Here is a 20,020-nt window from a genome sequence, read left to right as displayed (position 1 = left end):
TACCAGTAGCTCGTTACCTGTGTCTGAGTGGCTCACTAGAGGTTAAAAGAATACAGACATAGATTTGATAACACAAAGTCAAATTGCAAACAGGTTTAAATTTCTATCCGATCAAATTCACAGACATCGCGCTCCCTTCTGACACAAAATGATTATTTGCCAATCAGCAATTAAACAAGTTGCGCTGCTTTCAAATTTCATGACATCAGCGACGCTGTAACATCAGGCGATGTTAGCAGACCAGCAAGCGTACACAAGATCTGACAGTGGCTGCAATGTTATTAAAGGACCATAAAAGTAAGACAGAAATGATGTCTGCTATTGGCAACTTGGTGGCGTTATGTGTAGCTCTCGGCCACTTTCATTTTGTCCAATTAGCTCTCAGAGGAAAAAAGTTTGGAGACCCCAGCTCTAGCTGGTGTATTTGTAATCTACAAGTACATGGACGCTGTGTGGATCTCATGAATAGGTGAGGTTAGCCACTTTACCATTAAAAAACAAACAGAGAAATGTATGTTATGAGTTATACTGCATCTCGATTTAATGCCACAACTTCAAAGTTCTTTCTCTCTGGGGGCAAAGCGTTGGTGTATCTTTCCAATCTGTTTTAGGAAGAGCTTGAGCATCGATTTACGAGTGAAAGGGTGCAGAAAGGGCTTTAAAATGAAAAGCTGCTCTCTTTCTTTTGTTGCACTCATGTCATATGGGAAAGATACTTCAGCATAGTCTTCACGCATTATAGATGTATTTATCTATTTCAACCGAAGACATTTTTTGTCATCACTTATTAAGGCAAATCCTAATTGCAACTCCTAAATATCAGCCATTTCATCCAGGCTTGACATTACAATTCTTGTTTTGCTTTTTTTTTTTTAAATGAAACACATTACTCACTGTGGTACACGTTGAATGTGAAAAAGTGCAACATCCATAGAAGTGTCCAATCATGCTATTAAGAGGCTGCATTGTGTTTGAATGTCTGGACACATTGTCCCGTTGTAATTCCCATATGACGTGAATGCAGTATTTTTCCTGCAGGTTTACAAAGTGAAGAATCTCAAACTGATCACTGATTGGTAGATATAATCTCCACCAGATCAGGTGACCAGGTGAACATGTGACCAGAAGAGAGATGGTGTATCATTGCTACTGTGACTGTTTTATTTTTACAGAAACAATGACTTTTTATATATATATAATGTATATATATATATATATATGAATGATGGGTGTATGTTGCAAAATGGTTTTAACACTATTATTGTTAATGTGTTTCTTTCTACCAAGTTGAATGATTACCACCAAGTAGACACGGCGGACATGTTCCAATCCAAAGATTTTATGCCTCCCATGTGTCCTTGCTCTCTTCCTTTCTTCACATACTGTATCGAGGATAGCGTCCCTCAGCAGCAAATGTGAGAATTAATGCACCAAATGGGAGAAAACCTGATAACAGGAATGTGAATAAGGGCACTCGATGGAAGGGAACGGCATTTTGGAGTGAAACCAGTCCGGTGTTTGTTACAGACCAGGAGCAGACATGAGTTTAATTCTTATGCACTTTTATGTCTCTCCCGTAATCAAGATGAAATACCTCAGTGGTTCTCTTTGCATTGCATCAAGGGCATATTAGGATGCCGTCCAAAGACTGATGCATTCTGAAGGTCTCAAGTAATTTATGATCTGTTTGTGATATTAAATATAAAGGTGTCCTTTTTTTATACGCAGTTCCTTATTAAGTCAAAGCTGGATTTCTCTGCCTTGTCGGCCCTTTGCTGTAGCCGTGTACTTCTATGTATTTCAGTGCATTTTATATATACACATTTTTTTTTATTCTATTTTTGCTTAGCTACCAAAGATTCTTTATTTTCACTCATATTTTTTATAAGAAAAATGGGAAAATGTATTTGTTGTGCTTTCAACTGTTCTGACAATGACTTGTGATATCTGACCAAACAATGTGAAATTATGAGCTGGGGGGTTTGTCTGCAATTACAACAATAAAAATGCAATTTGTAGGGATAAGTTATTGATTTCAAGAGAAGTGATGAACCTGTGTTTTGTACTTTGTACTTAGATAAGCAACTAGCATATTTATGTAATATAATTCTGTGGTTTATAGGATTCTGTCCTCTTGTATACATGTAAAACCCCTAAGGTTCCATCTGTCTACACTGCAGAAACAATAAATAAATTTGGAAATTATTTTAATATACATAACACGTGAACATAATTGCTAGGCTTCGATATTTTGCAGTGTTGAAACTACATGGAGTCGTGCCTCAAATGTTCAGTTCTTACAGTAATACAATGAACAATAAAGCCAAACTTTCATCCAAAACATTTGCACAAAAATGTAATTATATCTGCAAATTCTTTGTTCTATAGTTGTGAGGTCCCTGAGTGAAGCAATAACAGAAAAACTGAGTGACATTTTCATACTCTTTTAAGGAGAGGTGTTATTAATCAATGAGACCAACGATTGAACCATGAGGTTGTTTTCATGCCAAACTAGTCATGGGCAGTGTTATCGTAAAGCACTTTTGTGTTGTGCCAAATAAAAACAACTTTTCTTTTAATTTGCTGGTGTTGGACGTTTTTATTTAGTTTTTTTTCCCATCTAATTGACGGATCTTGGGACGTGCTGGGACACATCATCAGTGATGTAACCTAGGGGCCATTGGGTGTTTGGGGTTTTTTCAACATCAGACACCCTCACCCAGGCCACCTCACCAGGGTTGATCAAGGCCTGGTTTGTGTCCCAGTATAGCACTTACACTCTGAGGCTCGCTCCGTTTGATCCAAAGCCATCTAGAGGATCTTTTTCCGATGCCTCAGTGTCACTCTGATGGCTTTTGTTTTCATATTTCCTGTCACCGCTGAGGAGACTAGGCACTTTGCTGAGGGACGTGCCTGAAGCCCCGACATCCCACTTCCATCGGATAGCACCCCTGGTGGAAACACACCTCCACCAGGTCTTCATACCTGGACCTCTTCCTCTCAATAGCTTCCTCCAACCATTTAAGGTATCTTATTTGATAGTTAAAGCGCGATACTGCCCCATGCATGATCATAACAATAACAGCCCATAATGCAACTGAAGGGCAGCAGACACCACACTGTTAAAAACTTAAATCCAAGATTAACCAGTTTTTACGATCAGTTAGGTTTTGGACCCAAAATGCAGACACAGACAGCGGAGTAGAAGTGGAACAAAAGGCTTTATTGCCAAAAGCAGGTATTGTGAATGGACTGAGGGAATGTTGAGGCTGGAGTTGAGCAGGGCAGGCAGGAGAAGATCCTGGGAACAGGAAACAAACATTAGTGGACGAGCACGAGATCAAAAAATTAACAACACGGATGGGACCGTGACACCAGTTTCAGGTTATGACTCCTAACTTATGAGTGAACTGGATCGGGGTTTCCCAGATCAGTTTTGAAGTTGTGTTGAAAATGTCTTTAGAACAGTTTATAGCTATTGGTGTACCAAGAAGGTAGCAGCAATCAAAGAAACAAAGATTTTCAATACACACTTCTGCTGTATCCCAGCCCCATCTTTAACTAACCATCATGACTGGAGAGAAGCCACGATTAGTCCAACACAAAACACTTAAATGGGCTCTATGTAAGAATCAGAAACTGCAGGTTAACAGTGACACCTGTGGCCGTTAAGTCCACAACTCGCACTACGTAGACGCGAGTAAGCATCGGTCAAAACAGTGAGATGACGCACGCGAGACTGAACGTGATTGACAGGTATCATGTTGATTAACGTTAGCAACATTAGCCAGTTAAAACCACAATATCACTAAATATTTCACATGAAAAAACAAAAACAAACGAAGGTCCCTCCATGAATCGAAGGCCCGGCCAATGTTGATCCCTGCCCCCCCCCCCCCCCCCACCCACCCCAGGGTCGGTCACATTCTTGTTTTGCAACTCCGTATCTAACCGAACGTTAGCTGTGGTTGCACACTGTTAGCTTTGTTGCGGAGCTGAAGTGAGTAAAAGCACTCACGGGCGTGCATGACGTCACATACGTTGGATTTTCCCAGAAAAAACGGCCCACATTCTTCACATAAAAAGCAGTCTACAGGCTGATAGAGGAAACACAGAATATCGCGGACGGCCTAATTTTTTAGGTTAGGGTACAACCTGTTCACACATTGGCAATAAAAAACAATTAAAAAGCGTTTAATATGTGTAAGAACTTACAAACAGTCCCTTTAATGTTCTTGATTTCCTTTTTTGCTTCGTGTTTATTATTATCAGCCTTTGCCAGTTTTGTCGGAACAATTTTCTGAGGAGGAACACATCATCCATCTTTTGTGCAAAGATTATAGAGAGTATTCTTCTTCGCCGATGTCCATGAGTGGGAGGTGAAGGTTTGGCATGTGTCATGTTCTGGCTGTGCGAGTCTCTTGTTATTATTTACTTTTGTGATTTTGGATTTGGTGTCTTCTATATTATTCCGGTGTTTCCTGTTTTATTTTGTAGTTCACTCCTCCTGTGTCTTGTCTGGTTTTACTTCCCTCCTTTGTTTGTTTTCCCGCCTTTCGTTGATTGTCTGCCCCACCCTGATTTGTTTCACCTGTGTGTAATCATGTCCTGTATTTAAGCCTGTGTGTTTCCACTCTGTCCTTGTCGGTTCGTTTGTCTCTCCAGCCCCGTCTACCTTGTCCTCCATGTTTCCTGTTACCTCCTGCTCTGATCCTCGTGTTTCCCTGGTTAGTGATTTTTGGTTTTGGTCCTCTGTTTGGTTTTTGTTGTTTGTTTCTATTTGTTCTTTTGTACTTTGTTCCCCTCCCTGCATTTTGGTTGTTTGAATATTCAGCTTAGTTTTATTAAAGCTCGCTTTTATTTCAAATACTTTCCTGCCTGTTATTCTGCGTTTGGGTTCCATGTTAAATTCACCCCACACCACGACAGCATGAGTGTGTAAATTGTTGGATCAAAATAAATGCTAATTTTGAATCATTTGATTCAATGAATTTAATTATTATTCATTTCTAAATCAATCTGACACATATCGTCCATCAAAGTCCATGAAAGCTTCACGTGCCGAAGCTATGAAACAAGCCTGATAACATGACTTTATATAGCCTTACCTGAGCAGGTGGGTAATGGAAATACAAACACTGGTAATCAAACCATTCTTCACTGCTTGATCACTACTGACTCTCCTTCTGTTACACTTCAATGTCTGAGCAAGCTGAGGAAATATAGCATACCAACAATTGAGTCATAATTCTGATGGAAATCGTCAGTATAACAGCTCTGTATTCTCCACCAACAATTAAACCTAAAATATTTAGTGTATGATTTTACTATGCAGAGTTTTATTTAGACAAACAGAAGAACTACAGTATAAAGCAGTATTTGTACATATACAATGTGAACTTTGCCATTACCATCATTTTATCTCCTTTCATTGGATTTCTGTTGATTTGAGTTTCCCTAAATCAATCAATCAATCAATCAAACTTTATTTATATAGCACCTTTCAAACAAGTCAAATGCAATTCAAAGTGCTGGACAGCCGATTGAAAAAAATATAAAGGGTTAAAAATGGATTTAAACAACAATATAAAAGTTCATTGAATAAGAAAGCAATAAGAGATGGGGTATTTAAGATAGTGAAAGTTAAATAAAATACAAGGAAATAAAAATAACAATAAAAATAAATAAGATAAGATATTCCTTTATTAGTCCCATAGTGGGGAAATTTGCAAAATAAATACAAATTATGAAACTACACAAAATAAGCAGATGGTATTAAAATAATATTTTAATAAAATAAAAGAGAATAATAATCAGCAATAAAATGTTGATTAAATAAAATGGAGTAAAATAAACACTATAACAATGATGATAAATGAAATAAGTATTAACAATAAAAAACATAAAATTATAATATTATAAAACTATAAAACACTACATAAAAGCCAGACTGAATAGATGGGTTTTTAGTTTACAGATGGCTGCTCTTCTGGTCTGAATAGTACCAACGGTCATCACTGCTCATCACTTTCTGTGTATCAGAGGCTTTTTTCCTAATACTTGTGGGAATCATATGCAATATGCTATCATTATTAAATAAGTGAATTGTGAGAAAAGTGTGCAGTCCAAATGTGAGTCAGTTCATCTGAATTTTGCCAGAATTCCCAGAGGGTTTGGATTTGGGGCCCTAAAGAGGAAATGTGTGTTACAAGAAGGTGTGTGCAACCAACACTAAAGAGAGGGGAATACAGACACATAAATTTACGGACATCAAGTCACAAATGCTGCTCAACATGTGTAAACACATTTGGGACACAATGATCACAGTGATTTGGCTGACGGGGATGACTTCTTGTAGAAAGTGTGTGTGTGTGTGTGTGTGTGTGTGTGAGAGAGAGAGAAGGAGAACAGAGGTCTTTTATCCACCAGTGTGTCAGAGGGTGGACGGTTGTCAGGGCAAAAGTAAACTTATTTACTGGGTACACACTCGAACACACACACACACACAGTTGTCAGGTGCTGTGGTGCTGTTTTGACTCGAATAGTTTCTAAATAGTCTGTAAAAACTAACGAAGTGCTGGGAAACCTTTCTTCTTCAAACTGTCAGGAGCAGAACTCATATATTTAGTAGATTGTTTGAATAAAAACGTGTTTTCCAGCATGAAGTTGCAGTGTTCTAAGTTGTCGAGAGTCATAAATTGAAAAGCTCGGATGGATAAACAAAACTGAGAAGATTTTACTTTGAAAAATGTCATTGTGGCTGAGCTCAGGTGCCTTTGGTGCATCAGGTAAGATAGACACACGAAACACACAACATGATGCTGGATGTTTCTGCTTTGAAAGCACACTGGGGACCAGTGCTCAGTCTTTTTACTTCTTGGCGTTACTGTGACTCTCCATGTCAGGTTCTCTGGGAGATTCATAATGCCGATTCATAACGGCACAGCGCCAGCGTATTTGCACGCTAAGCCTCATAAGCCGTATTAACATTAAAATTGTATGTGGGAAACATCTGGACGAGCCGAAGCACGGCACGAGGGTGTGGGGGGTGAGAATGAAGGGTTTTTTAATTTATCAATACAATGTTCATGTCCATTTTGTAAAATAATTAGTGAATTGTTCATCATATAATTAATGAAACATTATTTAAAAGGTTTTCTGATCCTGCTCTTTTAAGGGCAAACATTTCCAGAAGAATTAAATGTTCAGACGAAGGCTGTCATAAATAATAAAAACAATCATTTAACTAGTAATAATAAAGGTCCCAAATTATGTCAAATTGCATAGTTTTAAGTCAAAAAATCTTCACATTTTTTGGGGGGAGGACCCTCAAACTTAATATCTCCTGTACATTTTAATAACTGTCAAATTTATGGAGTATTATTGAAGTATTATAGGCCTACTATAGAAGGTGCATAGCCCCAGTATAATAATAGCAACAAACAAAAAAACACAGTTGATTATGACTGACACAGTATTTTTTTTTTCATTTCAAAATTTATTTCGAACATATAAAAAATAAAAAAGAATGATCATACAAACAAGTGGACAGCCAGAAAAAAAACTAATATTTACATACAATGAAAAGTACAAGTGAAAGAAATTGATGTCTTGGTTTAAATATTCAATGCATCAAGTGTTTGACAATTTATTTTGCTTATACTTCTCATTCTATGTAAATATTACTATAACATGCTTAAAGAAATAATGAATAAATAGGAATAGGTTGCGAGAGATTGCTGATACCGGCCGATACACAGGCCAACACGTGAACTGGTCCTTCAATGTTATACAGGACAGAGCAGCTCTATGTCATGTTCTGTGGCACAAGTTGTCTGCACAAGAGGGGGATCCCTATTAAAAAATACTGTTAGGAATATATCATACCAGTGTTTGTTACTTGGTTTTGACAATGACTTTATCTTGCCCATTTTAAATCTGTTTTCCTAAATTACTAAATTCACTGACTCAGTGTGTTCACTCCCGCAGTCACACTGACAGCAGCTGAGGTTCAAGCAGGTCAGACTCTGCTAAGCAGCTCCTCTGGTTACTGCATTCTGGAGTTTATCGGTGAAGGCTGCTCCGGTAAAGTGGCCAAGTGCCGAAATATGGCAACAAAAGAGACAGTGGCTGTTAAGATCCTCAAGAAGGACACTGATTTCATCCAGGACCCTGAGAAAGAGGTAGATTTTTTGGACATACGGTATTCTCCTGCTTATAGATTTCATCTGCTCCATCAGAGTAGGAACCTCTTCTTTTCCCCCAGGTGTCCATGTTGGAGGCAATCAGTGTCCTGAATCCAGACCACACTAACGTGGTGAAGTTCTTCGAGCGGTTTGATTATATGGGACAGACCTGTCTAGCATTCGAGATGCTGGAGAGCAGTCTCTATGACCTGGTCCACGAACGAGACTGGAATCCACTGTCTCTGAACGAGATCCGGCCGATCGCAAAGCAGGTATGTATTATTGTAATATGGAATCAGTTATCTATAGTTCTATATATCTATCACTCACCAATAAGAGAAATCCTAAGTCTTAGCCCTAAACAGCAGCACATGGGAAACTAAATCCCTTTCTTGTTTTGTCCCTGCAGCTATTGGAGGCCTTGGATGCCCTGAAGGGTCTCGGTATCCTGCATACCGATATCAAACCGGACAACATTATGTTCATCAACAAGCAGGAGCGGCCCCTCAGAGTGAAATTAATAGACTTCAGCGAAGCCATTCCAGCCTCCAACGTCCAACCTGGGATGGATCTTCAGCCCACCGGGTACAGGTGGGTTCATCCTTCATTGTTCTCTTGGTCCTCAACGCTTGCAAACAGATCATCTTACTATCTCATCTTTGGCCCTTGTCTTTGCCTCCTCAGAGCTCCAGAAGTCACCCTCGGCCTCCCCTTCACCGAGGCTATAGATGTGTGGGGAGTCGGCTGCATCCTGGCCTTCCTCTATCTCGCTGAAAATCTCTTCTCTGTCGACTGTGACTATCAGATGGTCGGTCAGCTTTACCTCAGACAAATGTCCAGAACCAAGTGGACACTTTGCAGAATGTCAGCTGATGTGATTCTGTATATTTTGTCTGCAGATGAAGAGCATGGTGGAGGTTCTGGGTCAGCCGGAGGACCACCTGCTCCGTCCTGGGAAATATACTCGGTATTTTTTCAATGAGGAAAAGGCTGCTGACGGTCCAACATGGAGGCTGATGGTAGAGTAACCATGCTCGTCTTTGTTTGAGTTGGTTGAATCACAGTACTCATATATACTGTTCCTTTAGATGCCTGAAGAATACACAGCTGCCAACAATGTGGAAGTAGTAGAGTGGCACAGCTTCATTGACCTTCCCAGCTCTTTGGATGACCTTGTTAATGTAGGTACTCTCTGCTGAGTAAAAGCCGAACCAGTACCAGTTATTAACCTGTGTCTGAGAGGTCGGGGCTGGATCAACTGACCTGAATCTGTTTCCAAATCCAGATCTATCCAAAATGGGAGGCTGCTGAATTTGAGGACAGGAGGGCTTTTGTTGATCTCATCAAACAGCTGCTGCATCTGGACGGGGGTCAGAGAATCTCTCCCCATCGAGCTCTGCAGAACTCGTTCGTCACAAAGTCCCACCTTACTGAGCACCCTGACGGCAGAGCCCAGTAAGTGACACTGTGTTCACACCAGGGCTGTAGTACTTCAGTCCGGTCTCGGTCTCAAGTCCACTTTTTTGAAGTCTTGCACTTATCTTTGACTCGTGCCTTTTTGGACTTGGTCTTGTCTTGGTCTGGTTTGGCTATACTGGTGAAGCTGTTCCCGGCTACTGATTTGGGATCAGTTGTACAGAACGTTACCTGTTTCTTACACCCTTTATGCAACCATGGTAATGAACAGAAAAAAAACAAGTTTAAACTTTATCAATTGAGGGTTGTTTGTTTTAGGAGGTGCTGCAGTATACCTACTTCCTCCTCCATGCTATTTGCATAAATAATATTCCCAATAAATAAATTGAAAATGAAAATGTCCCTGCTTGTGGGCATATTGGGGGTGGCTGCAGGGTAGAAATGTTAGAAAATATCAGATCAATTCAAGGTTTCTGAATGTAACATTAGACTGTAATGATCCTCAAACCTTAATTCTATGCATTGATTAGTTTGATGTTAGTAGATAGATCAGTATTGTTTATAGATAGATTATTTCTGTCCATCCTAACTCATTAATCACTAGATTAGCATTGGAAAGACACTATTATGGCCTTGAACAGGATTCGATTTGCACTGGACTCGGTCTTGACTTGGTCTTAGTCTTGACTTGGACTTGACTGGACCTGATCTTGGACTTGACTTGGACTCGATTAAATTGGACTTGACTACACAGCCCTGGTTCACACTGGTAGTAGATAACACATGAGATTGGATGGACTAATTGATTGTCGTACTTCATCCAGTTTGTCCACCTCTGGAACTATGATGAGCGTCTGCCCGACGGAGGCCTCAGCAGACAGGGGGAAGACCTCAGCAGCTTGCAAACCTCACCAAGAGTCAGGTGCTGGGTTTCATGTCAGAGGTCTACCCTCTGGTTCCGATGACGACGCTTAAGCCACCACCAGGACATTTTAATGGAACCAAAGACACTGTCTCCAAAGACGATGGTCCCACCCTACGGTCACCTGAGGGAGACGCAGTCACTTGCTGATGAAGATCCAGCTGACTGGTCTTCTGATGGAGGACTAACATCTATATAACTACAGCATGCCTTGTATAAATTATTTTTGCATGCATTTAATATAGGTAGCTGTGTTGACATCAGCCACCCTGCACAAAGTATACTAAATATAGCAATTTCTCAATGCCTCAACCACAACTTGTCACTGCCTGTGTCGTTTTCATTCCTACTGCTGAAAATATTTAAACTGACTTTTACCCCACACCTCCCACTATATATGAGATAGAAAATCCTCACCAACTCTTTTACAAACTCTCTCTTTTTGCATTTTCTAGCTTTCTCAGTGAAGTAAACTTTCCTCCATGCAGAGGAGAATAGCACATGTGGGCAGAGCAGCAGCACAGTAGAAGCAGCTTTTCTCTCAGTGCGTCAGCAGTCAACGCCATCACTGCTTCATCTCTGCCAAATACATTACAGCACTGCTTAGCGCCGTTGCTTTGCAAACTAATGGCTCCCTACTGGCAAACTGTCTCCAGCAGCTGACCGAATCATACCCTGCTTGTCCCTCTCAGCTGGTCACTATACTTCTCTTTGGGGTTTTGCAACATCACTGCCTACCCCTTACCCCTAAACCCCAACCATAACCCTACGTACTTCTACTGCACCATTACAACAAATGTTCTTCACTATAGGACGGATTGCACCACAGGGTTTTAAACTTTGCACTACTTGGCTGACATAAAGTTCTGTTAGCTTCACAGCTCCCATGTGGTGATACTATGTCTAATGTGTTTTGTATGAGCTGAGCTATTGGAAGCTTGTAGTTCTGCGTCTGAGAGCACAGTCTTGGAGTTAAGAAATTTGTTTTTCTGATGTACTTTTTTTGCAAGACACTAAAAAAATGATCAAATCAAAAATGACAGATTCCCATCACTGACATGACTGTGCATATTTTATCCACACTGTTTAAGCACATACTGCGGTTTAACTGTTCTTGAAGGATCTGAGCGTGATAGTTGAGCAATAGTAGGCAATATGTTGTGAAATGACAAACCAGAAGAGATTTAACTCTTCCATTTCTACAGAGGTAGCTATCCATTTATTAGGGCTGTCAAAGTTAATGCGATAATAAATCTTTAACACATTAATGCAATCAATCTCCCGGAAATTGTAGTTTTTTTGTTACTAGAGGGAAGATACTGGCATCATATGAAACTAAAAAACCTGATGAATCCATCGGTACCAACCATGTCATACTAACTTGTCGCAAAGGAGGTTAAATAACGCTCCAAACTTGCACTAAAGTTTGGCGAGGAAAAACGGTCATGGCCATTTCCAAAGGGGTCCCTTGACCTTTGACCTCCAGATATGTGAATGTAAATGGGTTCTATGGGTACCCACGAGTCTCCCCTTTACAGACATGCCCACTTTATGATAATCACATGCAGTTTGGAGCAAGTCATAGTCAAGTCAGCACACTGACACACTGACAGCTGTTGTTGCCTGTTGGGCTGCAGTTTGCCATGTTATGATTTGAGCATATTTTTTATGCTAAATGCAGTACCTGTGAGGGTTTCTGGACAATATCTGTCATTGTTTTGTGTTAATTGATTTCCAGTAATAAATATAAACATACATTTGCATAAAGCAGCATATTTGTCCACTCCCATGTTGATAAGAGTATTAAATACTTGACAAATCTCCCTTTAAGGTACATTTTGAACAGATAAAAAAAATTGCAATTAATCGCGATTAATCATAGACTCTGGGTGTATTACTGGAGGATATAGTAGGATAACTGCATCAGCTTCTGATTGCTGGCTTGCACCGTGGCCATCTATAATACCATAGTCACTCACAGATTGCCAGTAATATTGATGTATAATGCAATAGTGCCAAATTGTGAAACATAAATTCCAGTGAAGAATGTTGCTTTGTACGTACACTCAAGTACTGGATTTGCATCGTGAGCAGTATAATCTGAGAACATACTGTCTCAATACTGAAGCCAACATGTGCGAAAGATGAGCTGTAAATTATATAGTACATGAATGGGAAATTTTAGGCTAGAGACCAGAAAGAGTCCTCACTCATGTTAGATTAAAGGTGGAGCATGGAAAAAGAAGTGACGGCAGACCCTTTGTTTTGTGCACCAGAGGTTTAATTAAACAGGAGGCTGTGAAATTGGAGGGCAAACTGACCACAAACTTGGCTATAGAAGTTACAGTATGTGTCACTTCATGCCTTATGTTACTTCCTGACTGACTTAGTGCAATTAATTCCCTACAAAGGCTTTGGAGTTTTAATTTATTGGTATTAGATTTCACTTCAAAACAGTTGAGTAAAACATATGCTGCTGCCACTTCATAAAGGGAGTGTGACGTGGAGGTGGAAAGAAATATAAAGTTGCATCAGGCCATATGTGATCACTAACCTGACCCGCCTGATGGGGTGTTTCACAGAAACATCCGAGAAGCCGTCGTTGGAAACTGTTTGGAAAAAGGCAGGCACTTTAAAAAAAAAAACACTTGGCAGGTGATTGGATGATTTACCTGTCAATCAAACTCTTGCTGAAGCCAGTCGGGAGAAGAGCAAAAACATCCTCTTCAGTGCCGTTCTTTGCTCTTCTTTCAATGAAGAAATACTCTCCAGTTCTGATATAACTGATGCTATTGCAGCACCCACGCTAATCTCTTCAGGAGCCGCCATTGTTGTTTAGAACGAACGGTTACCTCTCCTCCGAGTAGTCTCCCACGCCTCACAGGGCGCCAATTGGTCAGTGGTCTGCCTTGCCGGACACAAACGCATTACTTGAAGCCTGACAAGATTTTTGTGTGATCTGTAATCACTCAATTCTCGTGACCCCATGAACTTGTGACATCGCGAGAATCCAGCTGCCATGCAAGCTAATGCGTTCACTATTGATATAGAAAACCAAGTATTCTCCAATAAATGCACTAAAACATGCATGAAAATGATTTGCTGATGTTGAAATTGTACAACCCAATCTTGCATGAGCAGATTGGCTGAGATCGGTATCAGTTTCTTCTCCTGAGTCTGCTGCAGGTTTTCAGGTGGGTGATGGGACCACATCGCCGTCAGCAGCAACTGATCCCTTCAAAGACTGGTTTCCTGTTTTCTTTACTCATAAACATTTGTTCATACTTTTCAGTTGACCAAGCTGTTATGTTTCGTTATAAACCATGGATTTGAGATCAGCGTATGGTCCCTTGGGTCTTGGTTAATTGGCATGTCAGGGTGGGGTGTTTTTCACAATTTGATGCATCCCATACACCCCATGCCCTGTGGAGTTTCTCACTGTGTTTTGGGGGCTAAAGACACTTTAATTCAGATAATTTAAGTAGAGCCTCCACCCCATGCTTCCTTCACCACCGTGATTCTTCCTCTTCCACCTCATTTCATTTGCTTTCTTTTCCTCCCTTTCCTGCTCTTCGCCCGTGTCTTTTAACTCTTTCTTCCTCCTCCTCCTCCTCCATCTTACCTTTCTCTTCCTTTTCCTCTCCTCTGAACCCTCTGACCACATAATGAGTCTCATTCAGCGGAGGGTAATTGTTTTAAAAACTCCCATGTGTTCCAGAGCCTCAGAGAGAATTAAAGCGGTCATTGATGATAGTAAAACCCTTTTCTTTTTTTGCACGGCATGCTCCAAATATTTGAAGTTTAACTATTAGGGTCTTCATAAAAAATACAAATCAGAAGATGCTGTTCAATAGTTGATGGTGGTTTGTGTCTGTCTTTGGTAGAACTGGAGTTGCTAAGTGGAGCTTTAGTGGGTGACGTTGGTAGAGTCCAGACGTCTGTTAGCCCACAGGCCAAATAATGGCTGACCACCCACAGCTTAGCACACTCTCTATTTTCCACACACAGTCAGGTGATGAAAAGCGTGCTTTGTTTTAGGTTCTGATATCCGTGTTTATCAGTTCTGATAAGATATTACTCTCTACAATTCCCCTTGGAAATAAAATGTTCTTATAACCAGTAGGATTGAGTAGGAGGACAGTAGAGGTTTTTTCAACATGTATAACCACTCAACATATAGTAGAAGAAGTATTCAGATCCTTTATTTGAGTAAAAGTAACAAAACCACAATGTAAAAATACTCCTGCAAAGTATAATCAACTAAATGTAATTACAGTTTTTTTTTTTTTAAATCTCTAACATCCTTTTGTCCAATCTCTAGTTGCATTTTCAAAAGTCTAACCACAACATCCGTCTGTTTTTTGCAGTCAGTTAAAGCTGCAGTAGGCAGAATTGGAGCAAATACGATTAAAGATTAACTTTATCCTGACAGCAGTGCATAAAACAGGTAACCTGAATAAAGTCATGTGCCTCTGTGTCCTCCGGTGTCCTCCGGTGTCCGGCAGCAAGTGAACATTTTGAACTTTGAACTTTGTGTTGGAAGCAGAAAAAATGGGCCAGTGTAAGGATGTGAGAGACTTTGACAAGGACCAGATAGTGCTGGCTAGACGACTGGGTCAGAGCATCTCCAGAACTGCAGCTCTTGAGGGATGTTCCCGTTCTGCAGTGGTCAGGACCTACCAAAAGTGGTCCAAGGAAGGAGAACCGGTGAACCGGCGACAGGGTCAGACCCGAGACTCATTGATGCACGTGGGGAGTGAAGGCTGGCCCGTGTTGTCCGATCCAATAGAAGAGCTACTGGAGCTCAAACTGCAGAAAAAGTTAATGCTGGTTCTGATAGAAAGGTGTCAGAACACACAGTGAGGAGCAGTTTGTTGCGTATGGGGACCGGTCAGGGTGCCCATGCTGACCTAATGTTATGGCTGATAGGTGTATGTCCATTTTACAACCGTCAATCACTAATATAACACAGCAGTAGTGAATCAAATTTCAGTTATTATCATGGCTGACCCGTGTCCACCGCCAAAAGCGCCTACAATGTGCACATGAGCATCAGAACTGGACCACGGAGCAATGGAAGAAGTTGGCCCCGGTCTGATGAATCACGTTTTCTTTTACATCATGTGGATGGCAACGAATTGGAGGTGTTGACTCGGCCTCCAAATTTTCCAGATCTCGATCCAATGGAGCATCTGTGGGATGTGCTGGACAAACAAGTCCGATCCACGGAGGCCTCACCTCACAACTTACAGGACTTAAAGGATCTGCTATTGATGGCTTGGTGCCAGATACCACAGCAGACCTTCAGAGGTCTAGTGGAGTCCATGCCTCTACGGGTCAGGGCTGTTTTGGCGGCAAAAGGGGGACCTACTCAATATTAGGCAGGTGGTCATACTGTTATGGCAGATATCATCAACTATTCATGTTTCAGTTCTACCTGCATACAATAGACTATGTAAATTCCATTGTTTTTTTAATTCAGTTTCCTTTTACTGTAAACCACTCTACATGTTTTCGTTGAGTGTCAGATGTTTGCATTTCTGGCAACATACCATCTAAAAGAATGAGTCATCTTTACTTTATATTCCATGAAGTACAGTACAGTAGAACAAATAGTAATCACTTCATGAATAATAAAGTAATGCTCAGTCTTGTTCTAATCTATATGATCTTCAGCATTTGGCCACATGTTCTCATCCACATCACATCTCATTGTATGTGTTCTCTCTCGCTATGAACCTTGGTTAGAAACACTTGGCGTGCTTTAGCCACCTCTGGCAGTCTGTTTCACGCAACTTACAGTAAATCAGCTATTTCTCAATGTTTCAGTGATCTGTTCCTTCTATAAATGCTTATCAGCTTTTTCAGTAAAGCATTTGAGCGGCTGTTGTTTTAAAAGTGGAGACTATAATATATTCAATAGTGCTGTTGATCGATTAAAACATTTAATCATGATTTAATACTCTCATCAACATGGGAGTGGGAAAATATGCTGCTTTATGCAAATGTATGTATATATTTATTACTGGAAATCAATTAACAACACAAAACAATGACAGATATTGTCCAGAAACCCTCACAGGTACTGCATTTCACATAAAACAATAGTCTCAAATCATAACATGGCAAACTGCAGCCCAACAGGCAACAACAGCTGTCAGTGTGTCAGTGTGCTGACTTGACTATGACTTGCCCCAAACTGCATGTGATTATCATAAAGTGGGCATGTCTGTAAAGGGGAGACTCGTGGGTACCCATAGAACCCATTTACATTCACATATCTGGAGGTCAGAGGTCAAGGGACCCCTTTGAAAATGGCCATGACAGTTTTTCCTCGCCAAAATTTAGCGCAAGTTTGGAGCGTTATTTAGCCTCCTTTGCAAAAAAGTAGTTGGTACCAATGGAAATTTGACCTTGTTAAAAAGAATTTGCGTTAACACGTTATTATCGTGTTAACTTTGACACCCCTAATATTTAAGGTTTTGAACATTATCTTTTAATTTCATTTGGCATGCTGTGTGCAAGCGTTTGTAAATGAGACAGGAAAGATCCATCATTTTGGTGTTGGGTAAGCTTGTAGATAATGAAAATTTAAGCTATTTAGAAATGGGCTGATTGAAAGCCTATTCTGTGAAAACAGCATAGATCGTGTTAATGGTATGGTTCCCCAACAGACGGACGTTGTGCTAATCGAGTTTAGAGGGCATCACCAAAGATCAACCTGAAACAAGTAATGGTCACTGGGGTATACTCATGTGTAATATCTCTGTATATGTGTATCCACATACTCAATATGTGAGAGACCAAGACACAGAGAGAGGGCGAGAGAGAGAGAGAAAGAGAGATCTCCAGCTGTGGCTTGATTCCCACAGGGAGGGGGAAATAAGATAATGCCTGGAGAGGAGTTCACAGCTGGGAGGATGAGGCACTGAGTAAAAGTGTGTACGTGTGTGTGTGTGCGCGCGTGCGTGCGTGCGTGCGTGCGTGCGTGTGTGTGTGTGTGTGATATTGTGGACCAGAGTGTGTGTTAGGGAAAAGTCAATCTTCATAATGAACACTATTTTATTCCTCTGTTCAGACAGATCACGGGGAATTGAACTTTTTCCTTTTTGTGTTTATTGCTGTTATTCAGTGCTGTTTAGAACATTACCCAAATATTAAATTAGCAAGCATCTTGGGACAATAATCAGATAAAACATAATAAAATATAGCTGCGCTTTTTCACCAATCCTGTTTGTGATATTCATGGACAGGATATCGAGGTGTAGTCGGGGGGAGGTGGGTTTGCAGTTCGGTGTGCTGAGGATCTCATCGCTGCTTTTTGCAGATGATGTGGTCCTGTTGGCATCATCAGCCTGCGACCTCCAGCTCTCACTGGATCGGTTCTCAGCCGAGTGTGAAGCGGCCGGGATGAGGATCAGCACCTCTAAATCTGAGGCCATGGTTCTCAGCAGGAACCCGATGGATTGCCTACTCCGGGTGGGGAATGAGTCCTTACCCCAAGTGAAGGAGTTCAAGTACCTCAGGGTCTTGTTCCCGAGTGAGGGGACTATGGAACGCGAGATTGGCCGGGGAATCAGAGCAGCGGGGATGGTATTGCAAGCCGGAAGGCAAAGCTCTCGATCTACCGGTCAATCTTCGTTCCTACTCTCACCTATGGTCATGAGGACTGGGTGATGAACGAAAGAACTAGATCGGAAGGGTGGGTGACGTCTCCCTTAGAGATAGGGTGAGAAGCTCAGTCATCCGTGAGGGACTCGGAGTAGAGCAGGATCCCCAAGTCAGAGCTGGTTAATGTGGCCCGGGAAAGGGAAGTTTGGGGTCCCCTGCTGGAGCTGTTGCCCCCGCGACTCAACCCCGGATAAGCGGTTGAAGATGAGATGAGATGAGATGAGACAATTGTTATAGCTCATATTCACATGGTTTATTGCACTGGCTTTATATGAATTACATGCCAGTGGAATTACATAATGTTTTAAGTTAAATAACTTGTGTTTTTTTTAGGCTCTATGCAACAGTTACACCGGTCACAACTGTACAGTTTGAGAAGACATACACATCTGGGTTTCAAGTGCATAAAGAGGCAAGGGTGCAAATAAAGTACATGTATAAAAACATCTCCAAATCATAATTTGATGGTGGAAAAAACTATATTTGCATGTTACTATAATCATTCTTGCTGGAGGCCACATATCCCTGCTTGTACTGTAACTCCAGTCTCAACCAGTGAGCTACCTCCAGGTCTGAGAAGTGAAGTCAATGAGGAAGTGCCTTAAACCTGCATTCTCTATAATAGCCAGCAGGGGGCGACTCCTCTGGTTGCAAAAAGAAGTCTGACAATGAGCCTACTTCTCACTTGATTTATTACCTCAGTAAACATTGTAAACATGAGTTTATGGTCTCAATCGCTAGTTTCAAATCTTCTTCAATACAGCATGATGTTCATTTAGTAAATTATGGTCCCATTTAGAGTCAAATAGACCATAAAGCAGGGGATGCTTTAGGGCGGGGCTACCTTGTGATTGACAGGTCGCTACCACGGCGTTGTCTGGTTTTGGGAATTGTCCGCATTTTTGCCTTACAACTTCAACCCTTTCACAGTGTGTTTTCAGTTCATGAAAGTTAATTATAACCTTTTTGGACGCCTAAAAGTGTCTTATTCAGCGTTCAGTTGTGCTCAGCGCCGCCCTCTTGTGTCACTTCTGGTTGCAAAACAACAACAACATGGCGACGGCCAAAATGCCGAACTCGAGGCTTCAAAACGTCAGTCCATAAACCAGTCGGTGACGTCACGTTGACAACGACCATCTTATATACAGTCTCAACTGGCAAATAGTCAAGCTCTAAATGTGGCCAACAGTGAGCAGTGACACTGAGGGGGGTGGTGTAATAATCAGTTTGTCAGGTATATCCAGTCTTCCCTGCCTTAACAGGACCCATGTGTCCTCTTTCTTTTTACTCTCTCTATATCTCAATTTTTGTCTCTTGTTTGCTGTCTCTTTCTCTTTCTCTGTCTTACACTCACATCCGAATCCCACAGTGCACATCGCACAGACTCTAATTTGATAAAGCTGAGTAAATTTGACCTCTCCCAGCGGAAGCTGATTAAAGGAGCACTGACTCTTGCAAGGGAGGGTCTCCTTATGCGTGCTTGATGACCACTTCAGGTTCTGGATGGTGATAAAGATGACGACAGTTTGGGGACTGCGTGGACATAATGGGAAAAAAAAAAATCATCAAATCCTCGAGGCACAATGTGGAGCTTGTTTGCATTTGTTTCTAGGACAATACTGGGGGTGTTTGAATCATTTTTTCAAATACAATAATGTTAACGAGTGGCCTTACATGCACAATAAAACCGTTAACCAATGCAGCATCTCTGTAATGCTGTCAATGATGATTATGTGTAATGAGGGTGGAGTGACTTTATATTGAACACCAAAATCCCCAGCGGCATAAACAGTGGAACCATTTATAGCAGAAAACAATGTACGTA

At 41.0% G+C, this 20,020-nt stretch overlaps 1 protein-coding gene across 1 annotated transcript; it reads left to right on the top strand.

The window, feature by feature from the left end:
• Positions 1–6,470: 6,470 nt before the first annotated feature.
• On the top strand, positions 6,471–10,842 carry LOC141779748 (homeodomain-interacting protein kinase 1-like). The gene is made up of 9 exons (XM_074654754.1): positions 6,471–6,788; positions 7,990–8,183; positions 8,267–8,458; positions 8,596–8,777; positions 8,871–8,994; positions 9,086–9,205; positions 9,275–9,367; positions 9,472–9,641; positions 10,427–10,842. The coding sequence occupies exons 1-9, from the start codon at positions 6,749–6,751 to the stop codon at positions 10,575–10,577; spliced, it is 1,266 nt and encodes a 421-aa protein (XP_074510855.1). The 5' UTR covers positions 6,471–6,748; the 3' UTR covers positions 10,578–10,842.
• Positions 10,843–20,020: the final 9,178 nt, after the last annotated feature.

The sequence above is a fragment of the Sebastes fasciatus genome, chromosome 12 (assembly GCF_043250625.1).
Source record: "Sebastes fasciatus isolate fSebFas1 chromosome 12, fSebFas1.pri, whole genome shotgun sequence".
Taxonomy (NCBI): Eukaryota; Metazoa; Chordata; class Actinopteri; order Perciformes; family Sebastidae; genus Sebastes; species Sebastes fasciatus.
Note: the sequence above shows the minus strand (reverse complement) of the source record. Positions and strands in the feature narration are given on the sequence as shown.

Excerpts from the sequence above, each read along its gene's own strand:
- LOC141779748 (XM_074654754.1), top strand. The coding sequence starts at position 6,749 with ATGTCATTGTGGCTGAGCTCAGGTGCCTTTGGTGCATCAG. Across the intron at positions 8,459-8,595 it reads TCCGGCCGATCGCAAAGCAG|CTATTGGAGGCCTTGGATGC; the intron begins GTATGTATTATT and ends TTGTCCCTGCAG. Across the intron at positions 8,995-9,085 it reads TCGACTGTGACTATCAGATG|ATGAAGAGCATGGTGGAGGT; the intron begins GTCGGTCAGCTT and ends TTTTGTCTGCAG.